The sequence below is a fragment of the Sciurus carolinensis genome, chromosome 10 (assembly GCF_902686445.1).
Source record: "Sciurus carolinensis chromosome 10, mSciCar1.2, whole genome shotgun sequence".
NCBI classification, from domain to species: domain Eukaryota; kingdom Metazoa; phylum Chordata; class Mammalia; order Rodentia; family Sciuridae; genus Sciurus; species Sciurus carolinensis.
This window is the reverse complement of record NC_062222.1, coordinates 20,881,559-20,893,602: the sequence shown is the minus strand read 5'-3', so window position 1 is coordinate 20,893,602 and position 12,044 is coordinate 20,881,559. Positions and strand designations below refer to the sequence as shown.

General features: G+C 38.5%; 1 protein-coding gene across 7 annotated transcripts in view; it reads right to left on the bottom strand.

Annotated features, from left to right (window-relative positions):
• Positions 1-12,044, bottom strand: part of Hhip (hedgehog interacting protein) — a 110,407-nt gene that overhangs the window by 41,441 nt on the left and 56,922 nt on the right. For all 7 annotated transcript variants that reach the window (XM_047566434.1, XM_047566437.1, XM_047566435.1 and 4 more), the window contains exons 6-11: positions 11,616-11,789; positions 10,909-11,052; positions 7,202-7,323; positions 4,970-5,093; positions 3,992-4,122; positions 1,156-1,237 (exon numbers count right to left, since the gene is read on the bottom strand). In XM_047566434.1, coding sequence (XP_047422390.1) covers positions 1,156-1,237; positions 3,992-4,122; positions 4,970-5,093; positions 7,202-7,323; positions 10,909-11,052; positions 11,616-11,789 — 777 coding nt within the window. The remainder of the gene's footprint in view (positions 1-1,155; positions 1,238-3,991; positions 4,123-4,969; positions 5,094-7,201; positions 7,324-10,908; positions 11,053-11,615; positions 11,790-12,044) is intronic.

Sequence of the window (12,044 nt, the reverse complement as noted above, 5' to 3'; positions counted from 1 at the left end):
CCTCCTGTCTCAGCTTCCAGAACCTCTGGAATACAGGCATGCACCACTGTGTCTGGCTAAAATGGGTTATTCTTTTTGTTCTGCAGGAACATATGTTAACCTATAGTTTCCCCAGGAAAGAAAATGCTTTATGGTATAAAAAAAAGGATGAGGATATCCGTTTCGTTCATCAGTGTCTCTTTCAGGAAAACACATACAACTGACAATTTACAGATAGTAATTTAAAAATGGAATTATATCAATGCCTTTGGTTAACTTTTCAGATTATCAGAATTTATTCTCTTGAAACAGTATTAAAATTCTAAAAAGCTAATGCAGAAGCAATCTGGAATTTGCAGCATGGTTTGGCTGAAGGGTAAGAACTACTAGTGTTCCATACTACCTAATGGTAATGACAGGACATCCAGGTCTTGCTAAAAAGTGAGTTTTTTTTCTAAACTTCTAACTACTATTTGACAGCATATAATTTTTAGCAGCTTCTGGTACTTTGGGTCTCATGCATGAAACTAACAATTGATTAATTATGATTCAAGATGATAGGCAAGTTGTATATTGAGATGGGTGGGTGGGAAGGAGCAGGAGCGGATGAACATATTCTTTAAAGGATTAAAATAGTCAAACCTTCCCTTTGCTGAGGCAAATAACAAAGCGCTTCTTCAGTTTTCATTTGCTTGGTCACAGCCATCTTCATGAGAGCTGTGAGCTTTCAGATAGTTTCGAAATGAGGCTCAGATGTTGAACTGCCAAAATAACTTATCCTGATGACCTAACAAAAATCATACTAGCAGCTGCGATGTCTGCCAGTATGTTTCTCGTTTTCTCAAAAATAAGGGGTTTATTGCTTCCAACACCAGAGCCTAAGCCACCGCCTCACACGTCGGGTTCCTCCCCTGGCTTTTAACCTGGAACTCCGATTTCACAAATACAACACTGGGCGACCAGAGCATGAATGAACTCTTCAAGTTCTGAGAGGTCAAGTGCAACCCCGGTAGATGGAGTGGAGGGTGCTCTCGGGATGCCCTTAGCGCAGCAGGATGGGTGACGTGTGCCTCCCAGCTGACCGCTACATACAACTGCTCCCCTACTCATTGGAATGAAGTGAAATAACTGGAAGAAGAATGTTACCTGACTGAGAAGAATAAAAAGATATCTCACCTTTTTGGATCGACAATTTTGTAGAGTTTTCCGTTGTGAGTCTGGGTCATACTCTTACTGCTTGATAAAATGTAAACTTCACCTGTTGAAAAAAGAAAGAACAATAAGTTAATTTACAGCATTACATGTGTTGTTTTCTACCTGTGTGCATTCCTCTTCAGGAAGCTCCTTTGCCTACAGATTATGACGGTGAGCCATTAGTTTAGCTTCAGGATGCGTCCTGAACACTCTGGATGCCAATCACTTCTTTTCATATCCCATTTTGGCTCCAAGGCAAGTCCTTGCTCATCCTTCTCGGAGCAAAAGTAGGTCCTGACAGTGGCCTGTTTAGACCCTGTCTGCTGCCCCTGGCCTTGCTGGCCTCTTGGTTTAACGTGTGAGGCAGGTTTGTCCCAGGTCTCCACTAGGGTCAATTCCCTTCCTTTGATTCTGTGCTTAAGTACACCATTTCTGACTGCAGAATTGAAAACTGTACTTCTTTAACTCCCAACTACCCCTCTTTGCAGCTAGATTTTTCTTCGAAGTGCTTACTACCATTGATGTACAGCGTATATATTTTAAAAGATTATGAGGGTCCTTCTCATTTACCATCTGAATGTCACGTTGGTACTTTTTATTTATTACTGCATCCCTTTAGAACAGAGTAGGTGCTCTATAAATATCTGTAGAATAAGTGTTGAATGGGTAAGTTTTATCTTGACTTATTTTTTTGCCCAAGATGGAAAGGTTTTGGTTACCAGGTTGTTACTATTAATTTGAGACTGGATGGAATTGGGGTGCTCATTTTTAGTCTTTAACTTTAAAAAAGATATTAAAATAAATATTGAGGAGAGAGAGGGAGAGAGAAGGAGTGAGGGAGACATAGATATCATAGGTTAATGTATAGAATGGGTCACATATGTAGAAAATTAGAAGCTGTATTTGTGATTCTGTGTTTACCAGGTTTTAAAATTTGCATTCTGTCCTCACTCATGAAATAGTATTTGATGTATTCTGTATTTCTCTATTCCATTCTATTACTGTGCATATAACTACTTTTCTGTTTCTGAAAAGGATGTTACAAGATTTACACTAAAAATTCAGACTCCACAGAGAAAATAAAAATGAAAAGGGGAAAAGTCATAAGGTCAAGTACTTTATAAGCTTACCTCACAACAAAGTCAACCTGACTTTTTGGTTGAAAAGTGTAACACACCCAAAATACCAGACTCTCAACACTATTTGCTTCAAAGGTGTGAAACCTTGCTCATTTTCTTACATGGTTCTTGAATTAAAGCTAGAGAGTTTCACATTAAAATGTATTTCATAAAAAATATATTTGTTTATTTATTTTGGTACTGGGGATTAAACCCAAGGGTTCTTTACCACTGAGCCACAGATCCAGTCCTTTTTACTTTTTATTTTGAGACTAAATTGCTGAGACCAGCCTATAACTTGAAATCCTTCTGCCTCAGCCTTCTGAGTCATTAGGATTATAGGTGTGCACACACGGCTTATTTATTTTGATTACGAGGTATAAACAGGGTTGTAGAGTTACGATGGTGTAGGCTTTATTTTTTTGGTTCTGCTCCCAATACAATATAATCTTAAGTGTTCACAGACATTTGGGACATTTTAGCCAATAGCAATAATGCTAATGTGATTGATGTTGAGTTCTTGTCCACGAAGATCAAAATGATTTGCTCACAACATCCAAACATTCATTTCTAACTCTGCCACAATTTAATTATCCTTAAAAATCAAAGTTTGCCCATAAAATTTAAATTACATTACCGAAGATGTAATAGAGAAAAAGTATCTTTTGGGTTCACTTGAGTGGGGTAGGAGAATGTCAGGGAAAAATTAGTTGTAAAATGCTTTTACTGCTGTGACAAGAACAGATGGACGTCTTTCCTTTGAATCATTACATTCCCATGGCTCTGAAGTATTTTATGTGTTTCAGGAGTCCTGTCTGAGTTCCTTATTAATCTAAGTGAATGGCATGGAACTATTTCTGATGAAACTTTCCACTTAATGTAAAAAGAAAATCAATCTGGACTTTTAGAGAAAAATGTTCTGATTGAAAGAAGAAACACACACTCTTTCAATGACTAGGAATTCATTTCTGAGGTTGAAGAAGCATAAAAGCTATGGTTTATTTGGATATTGTTCTTTAAAGGAAATTATAAAGGCTACCTTTATCCCTGTAATTTAAAATAGTAAGAGAGTAAAATTTTCACTGTCTGCTTGATGACATTCCAATTTCAACTTCTTTCTGCTTTCTGGCTACAGTTTGCTAAGCATGCCAAAAAAATGTTATCCCATGGACCATCAATAGATAATTTCTATTCTATTGGAAAGAAGATCTACGAATCAAATTATCTTGCACAAATACCAGGCCCACATGTGAAAAAAATTTTTTTTGAGTTAAAATAAAAAAAATAAAGGGTGAAGGGAATTTCAGATTCCAGCAAGTTTTGTTTTTTAAATTTATTCCAAGAGACACAGGTAGATGGAAAGTTTTCAGATAGAGAATAAAAACAGATTATTCTGGTTTGTAATCGAAAATATCAGAAGACATTTAAAAATTCTTGCTTTGGAACTCAAAATTTTTTCTTGTTCTTGCCTTCTATTTTCCTGTTCTATTACATTTATATTTTGAGAATGAAGAATTTTTCCTCAGGTAAAAGTTACTGGAAAAAAAGACATAATGGACCCGTCTTCCACCTCTCCAGTGGATTTCATCCTCTGCTGTACATTACATGTCAACAGTGGAGGATGAAGGTATCATTCCTTAGGGCAGAACAAAGTCTCTTGAGCAAGGAAGGAACTTATTTGAAGTAATTTATACAGTTACCTAATTCATCTTCTCCAAATCCCAAGATGTGACCGGAAAAGTAGCCTCGACAGGAACCACTGGTGCCAAGACAGAGTGGTTTCTCTTGCCATTGCTTGGTCACTGGACTTTGCTGGAGAGTTAAGAAATTTCTAAAGCAAAAACATACCAGAAACCTACAATGAAAACATGCTTCTGCTTAAAGATTACAATAAAGCTTTAATTAAAATTTGCAGTAAATAATTGTTGTGTCATAGACCTGGTTTCTCAAGGGAAAAACGAGAGCCCGTTATGTGTGTGAGTACTGTGAAGTTCCCATATGCTGAGAAAGTACTTAAAGATACTACTTTGGAGGGGGCACTGAAAGTACCTGAGTATGAGAAAAGCCCTCCCCTTCACCCAGAGAATGATATTCCTCTCCAGGACTAGACTCCATGCTGTGCTATTGATCAGAGAGAGGGACAGGAAGAAGAGCAAGGGGTTAGTATAGCACCCAAGCATTTCAGCTCTGCCCTATGCCTGCATGCTGGAGACTTGGGGAACAAGATTCTTCATGTGGATTTCATCAGTTTCTGAGAATTACCCATGATGTGACTTCAAAAATTTACACTAAAATTTGATTTTGTAATATTCCTACCCATAGAAACAGATTATGTTCTATTGCTCAAGGTCCTAAAAGTTTAGGGGGAAAAAAAAAAACCTAGTCTTCTAGGATAGTTTAAAATTTTTTTTCACAACTCATTTAAAACAATAGTTTCCAAATTATTTACTTAGTACATTTATGTTGAGAATAAAGGGAAGAGCCTAAAGAAAAATTCATGTGAAGACTTCACCTGCCCTCAAGACTGTTGAAAAACAACTCATATTACTATTTATGTGTGTCCCAAGTCTGACTCCCCAAGGGAGACAATCATTTGAATACTTCGTGGTGTTTTGACTAATTGACTGATGGATGGATATGTCATTTGGTATATCAAATTCTGGTACCAGGAAACGTACCCATTACGATCTCCAAACACATAGCTTCCATACAGTCTTTCAGACTGGCAGCCTCTGTAAACGAATCCACCAACCAAAGGACCATTACTGAATGGCTTGAATTCTAAAAGCGATGGTTCACTTTCTGGAAAGAAATATAGCGTTAGCTCAAAAGAAACATATTTCCATCAAGAAAAAGTAAAGCAGGCTAAGTAATGGTTATTACAGTAACTTGATTCTGAAATAAATCACGTGGTGCAAGAGATGAATCCTTGCATTAGATATTAGTGAATATAATTAGCCTTTATTTAAATAACATTAAAATTTAAAAGATCTCTGTGTATAGCTTAATGAAATGAGAATACAGATGCTGTTATTGTTATGAACACCAGGATACATCAAGTTAATACAATTAGAATTTGGATATTTTGGAAATCATGGTTATTTACTTTAGAGTTAATATACTTAAATTTTTTTTTTTAAATAGCAAATGTTTTGGAGGAATACTTCTGCTTATATTTAGTAAATCGAACCAGACCTCTGTCAAATTATATAAAATCTTTAAAAGTTCACACTTAACTGAAAATAAAAGCATAGTACATAAAAGATCTTTAAAACCACATTTATTGTATATTTAAAAGCACTGTCACTTAGTCAACATCTTCACTTAAAATATTTTAACAGTTTCGTTTATAGAGTTATGTGGTTAACAAAACCCACTCAAGTGATTCCTTTTGAATTACGTGTGTATAGTCACGTATCTCAGTCTGGCCAAGCTTGCTGTTACTTACTTGAATATGTGTCTGGTAATTGCAACGGAAAAGTTCCAAAGCCAGTTGCAAATTAACCTGAAAATTGCTTCTTACGTCTTTAATATCAAATAAGTTACCATCAACAGGCAGTATGTGATGCTTTTGTGGAAAGTAATTTTAAAACCCTCTGCTTCTTCCATGCTATTATGGTGAATATGATGTTACAACGATTAGAAAAGGCAGGTTTTAAATACGTAGCACTCCGAGAGGCAGTGTAATTGACTAAGGCCGTGAACTCTACTGTCAGACTGTTTGGGTTCAAACCCACCCTTTCCCAATCTGGGTTGTGGGATAATTAACCCATGCCTCAGTTTCCTCATGTGATAGTGATGGGGTCAATGACAGTGCCTGTCACACAGAATTGTTCAATAGATGAGATGAATAAGGTTTAGAAAGTGCTTACTACAGAACTGGCGTGCAGTCAGTTTTAAAACATGTTTTAAAATACAAAAATGTAGGGCTGCTTATACTGTAATTAGTTTTGGCTCAATCTCAATTAATGTAATTGTAGAATTTAATCTATGATATAGGCCAAATTCCATCGAGTGAGTGCTCATTAGATTTTTTTTTCCCAAGTCACATTATTCTTTGGTTTGGCTTTTATAAGATGCACACACATACACACAAAAATACAAAGAACTGAATGCCACATGGACTAACACAGCTGCTTCATTCCAAGTGCTAAATAAATATCAGTGTTGAATGAGTAAATAGAAGAAGAAATCATTTTTAATAATCTTAATCTCTGGTGTTTTCTGAACCATGCTGATGTTTAATATACAGCTTCCTTCAAAAAGAATCTATGCTAAAATACTGAAGAATACTAAGTGTTTTGGACTTCACAATTACCCAATTTTATATTTTTTATGTTCTCTCTAAATATCCTAGTAATCATGTTATTAAAAATAATGTTTAAACACCCCACTCCCATGACTTGTTTTTACAAGTTGATTACTTTGTTTTCTCTAAAATAAACACCTTTTTAAAATTTACATTCTTATTTGAAGCACTTATAATTTTCCTAATTGCTGAGACTAGCACGTTGAGTATTGAGAAATTTCTTACCTTCAAGACTTTTTTTTCTTGTGTATAAGATGTTAGGACAAGTTCTCCCTTATTACATTAAATAAGTTGAAGTTATTCATGTTGATTTGGAGATGAGCAAAGTATAAGTCACTAACTTTTGAAACCATTACATTATTTGAACCTATGGGGGACTATTCAATCCACGGGAAAGGCAATCAGCTATACAGAACCCTTAGGACTTTTAGAGTTCCAGGACCTTTAAAATATGAGTGATTCACCGCCTCACTACTATTTAGGTCAGTGTTTTTAAGCCTTCACAAAAGCTCATTTTGCAGAATTCTCTTCTCTTCAATTAATATACTAACACCACACTGGAATGAAGAAAAAAAAAATCAACAAATTATGTTTGACTTACCATAATCTTTCCCCTTTATTATCTGTAGAATTCTGGCTGATGATCTGTTTTTTCCAATGGAATCTGAACAAAGTATTGTTAAATTGATATTTATATCCATGGGATGTCGATCCACAGCGCATCTGCATGACAGAAGAGGTGGATACCCATTAATTCCTATCAGGGCGTCTTCCAAGCTCAGAATGGAGACTCCTGACATAGGAAGGAACCCTTTGTGGGCTGGCCAGGATCCTATGACCAATTTAGTTTGGATTTTCTAGAAACCACTGACGGAAACATCCTGGTGTGTTTTATTTACTCTGCTGAAGCTTAATTACCTCTGGAGTGTATTTCTTGATTTCTTTCGGTATCTCCCTTCTTTATGAATGTGCCCACTGTCTTAAAACATTTGTTAGTCTGTTCTTGTAGAAGATCTCATGTATAATACATTGGCAAAGTATTATGAATAAAAACCAGTGTTATCATCCACTCACATCTACGCCACCAATTACACAGAGGTCAGAGTGTTAGTTTTGTGTAGTATTAATTCTGATGCTCTGCTCTAACAGAGGAAAGCATCACTCCAATGCCGGAGCGAAATAAAGTTGGTCCCCACAACCAGAGGGCGTTCGTGTCTACTCTATCTTCATGTTCTCCTCTGGGGTCCAAAGATCTCTGTGACTCCAGCCACTGATTTGAGCTTCTGGAGGGCAGAGGTCACCTCCAGTTTCCTTATCACTATAGTCCTGTTACCTAGTTCAAAGCTGGGAATGGAAGAGGGGCTCAGTATTTGCTAAATGTTTAAGTCACTGAAGAAGTAAGTATAAAGAGTCTGGAAGGGAGGAAGAATGAAGTTGAATAACCAGTTCTCCAAAATGTGGGTAACAGGTTTGTATTGCTTTTTAAGTTTCTCAAAAATGTGAGCCAGGTAATCTTTGTTTTGGGAGGGGGCTGTCCTGCCAGTCAGAGGATGTTTGGCAGTATCCCTGGCCTTTACCCACTAGATGCCAGTAATGTCAGTTTACCCTCATCCCTACCCTACCCAGTTGTTAAAACCAAAAATGTTTCCAGACCTTGCCAAGGTCCCCTGGAGGCAAAATCATTCCATTGAAAATCACTGTGTTGGGCCAACAAAATACATTAATTACTTACAAACAAAATCCTACCTCTGGGACTATTAAATAAATTTAAAAATTAAAAAAAAAATGACTCTAGAGGTTGAGTCTTAAGAGACATGAGAGCTATGTAGCAATTATTTTAAAACAAAACAAAACAACAACTGGTTTGGCTCCACATGATCCCATTCATGATAAGGAAACTGTTCGCCTGACCTGCCAAGGATGGTTATTCTGTGGCAACAGTCCTTTTATTGTCCCCTTTAATTCAGTGATTCACAGAATACAATGCCTGGCAGGGATCCTGGCACAGACATGCTGCAACTTAAGGTGGAACCAAACCCACATGGCATGAGAAAATTTTCCTGTATTACCGTTCTTTTGAAGATGAAGAAACTATGCAAAGAGAGGTTTGACTCATTTCCAACAAGAAACAGCAAATCTGGAAGAAGAGACCAGTTCTCCCAGAGGTGGAATTGCTGGGGCTGTGATCTCCGGTTCCGGCTGACACCAGGTCCACTGAGAACTGTCTGACCCTTCACATTTAGTTTCTTAGATAAAAGAAACTAGCCAGCGCAACTGCTCAGTAGGATGCTATGAAGGGGATACACGTCGTGATCCCTTTGTCCAAACCCACAGACGGCAGTGTCGTGAGAGCTCCCTAGCGTACCCATGGGTGCTGGGTGATTTTGTGGTGCCAGCTTCAGCTCGTCACTGGAACCCGTGTCCCATTCTATGCAGGATGTGATCATGGCAGGGGCTATGTTTATGTGGGGACACAGGAAATACCGCTACCTTCTGCTCAATTTTGCTGAATAGTTTATTATAAAAGAGGGTTTTGGGGGTGCAGATGCTGGCTGCCTGATTACTGCTAAGAGGCATGAAGGAGATACTGTACATGGGGTACTTAGCTTAGCACCCCGCAGTCAGGTGCTTAATAACAGGTTTACTTTCAGCCAATAATTATTTTAGTTTTTTTTCAGCTTTATGAAACCTTTTTCAGCCTAAAATTCTCTTGGAGGGAGGCGGAACATAAACACCGACATTTCCTTCAGCCCTCTGCCGCCAGAGGAGGCACGGGCATCTTGCCACGCTCAGGGTCTGCAAGGCACCTCATCCGTGTTTTTGCACCGAGATTCAGGACCCCCAGGAAGATTGCAAGAGAGCTCCAGTGGGCTTGTGGTGACTCAGGCTGCTGGACTTCAAAGTGCTGCCTGGTGGTGGTATCTGTGAGTTCTGAGCCATAGGAATGGAATGTGACAGTTTCCTCCACATCCTGAACCCACCTTAAGTATTCCCTGTTGAACCGATTTTAAGATCTGCTGAGATGCCAAAAAGGAAATGAACTGTAGGCTTGGGCTTTGATGGAGGGGAGATGAAGGGCATGAGGGATTATGAAAATAAAAAATTTGAGAAATATTCACCTTGCACATAGTGAACACTCAATAAACATTAAACAGAAATAATAACTCAGCTAGTAAATGAATGAATGCGGCCAGATACCCCTTAGTAAGAATAATAGACTACAGACGGGGTGGGGCTTTCGTCACAGAATTCTGTGCTATACTGAATAGCATTTTTAAGTGTACCTAAAATCTCTCGCTCTCAGTTTTTCTTTCTTTCTGGTTCCTTATAGTACAGCAAGTAGCCAATGTGAGTTCCTTTAGTATTTGTAGTTGTTTTTTCAAGTAAAAAAAAAAAAAAAAGTTAACATTTTAGTTCATTTCCTCGCAAATTAACACTGCTCATCCTATGTTAAGGGAAGTTATGGTAAGAACTACCAAGAATAGTACTTTTTGCTTTGCCGATAGATTTTTTTTTTTTGAATCACAACAGTATCCTTATAATGTAGTTGTTATCACCTGCTTTTAATATGTGAGAGCTGTGGTTTTACTGTGTCCTGCAACGTTCATGTGCTGGACTCTGAAGCCCCAACCAACCATGTTGAGTAGTGAGGCCTTTACGAGGTGAGTAGATAAATGGTGCTATTATGGGAGTGAGTTATCCCAGGAGTGGGTTCCGATGAAAGGATGAGTTGGCCACCTCCGTCTCTGTCCCTTCCCTCTCTTGTCCTCTCGCCTCTGCCATGGGATGACATAGCAGGAAGCCCTCACCAGATGCTGAGGAGATGCCAGCACCATGCCCTTGGACTTCCCAGCCTCCAGAACAACAAACAAAATAACTTCTATTCTTTATAAATCACCCGATCTGTGATATTCTGTCATAGCAGCACCAAACAGACTAAGACAATAAGGAAAATAAAATTTGGGGATGGGGTTAAGGAGGCAAATCCAAAGGTTCATGATCTCTTAAAATTGTTCAGATTGAAGTCTACTAGTTCAACAATGTTCATCTAATAACAATCCCCTGAAATTTGTATAAATTTTCTCTGTGAATTTGCTCTTTCCCTTATCTAATCTGCTATCTCAATCGGCATTAATAGAGGAGGGTTGAACACTTGCTCAGATGATGACCTGATAAGACCTCAGAGGCACAACAAGGAGTGTCACCCTCACTCTCAGCTCTCTGTGATGTGACACCCTCCATCTTTTCCTAGTTGTTAAATTCCAGTCCTGCTTTAAAGCAGCTGTGAAGACAGGTTTGTGTTCTCACCTGCCTGGATCATGGAGCCCGTGGGCAAACACTTCTGGGGGCTGGTTGGTGCTGTTGAAGTGCGGGTTGCTCCGCGGTATGGAATAAGGCACGCTGCACATGTCTGTGTCCACGTCCAGCCGTAGTACCGAGCCTGTGAAATCACTGAGAAAGCAGAGGATGGCATCAGTGCTTTCCGTTTGCCTAAACTAAGTGTGGTGACATTGCTCTATGAATAAAAGAACGACCCCCTCATTGAAGAAAACATTATAAAGGCTCCATGTTCCCTATGGTGGAAAATGAAATGACAGATAAGGCACTAAGACATAGCTAGAAGGTGACCAAGGATTGCATGGGGGTGCAGGGCTGCTGACCAGAGAGGGGTACCACTGGCTTCTCAGTGCTGGGTATTGTAGGGGCAGCCACCACAGCTCAGAACTATGCAACATTGCATCAGCATTATATTGAATTCCTCTGTGCTTTACAAATGCAGACACTGACAACTAAAGTTACACACTTAGGCAAGTGATGTGATGATGTGATTCAAAGATTTTTTTTTTTTTTTTTTTTTTTTTTGGTACCAGGGATTGAACCCAGGGGTGCTTAACCACTGAGCCACATCCCGAGCCCTTTTTTTATACTTTAAGGATTCTTAATGCACCAGCCCACGACCCGTCATCCTGAAAACATCTTAATACCAAGAGGCACCTGATTGCTGTGACTTTTACCTTAACCCATCCATTTCTTCCATATCGTCCAGCGTGATCATCCCATCTCCGAGGATGATGTACAGAAAGCCGTCTGGACCAAAGAGCAGTTGTCCTCCCAGATGCTTTCTGTGCAGCTCCGCAACTTCCAGAAACACTCTGGCTGTTCTCAAATCAACCTGATGGGGATTTTTCCTACATTGTGAGGAGGGAAAATACCATGATTGTTAAAAATGAAAGGTGAATCTCTGACTAAAATGTAAATAGTACACAAATAAGAATGCAAACATTTGGCACATACATAAGGAACCAGATGCTTGAATGGCGCTAATAAAAATCATGGAAAATGACATTAATTTCTAAGTTTCAAAAGCTGTGTTTAAGTTGAAAGTTAACCAGGGAAAATGTTAGAGTTACCATTTTTTTCCGTTTCTTTTAAACACACACACA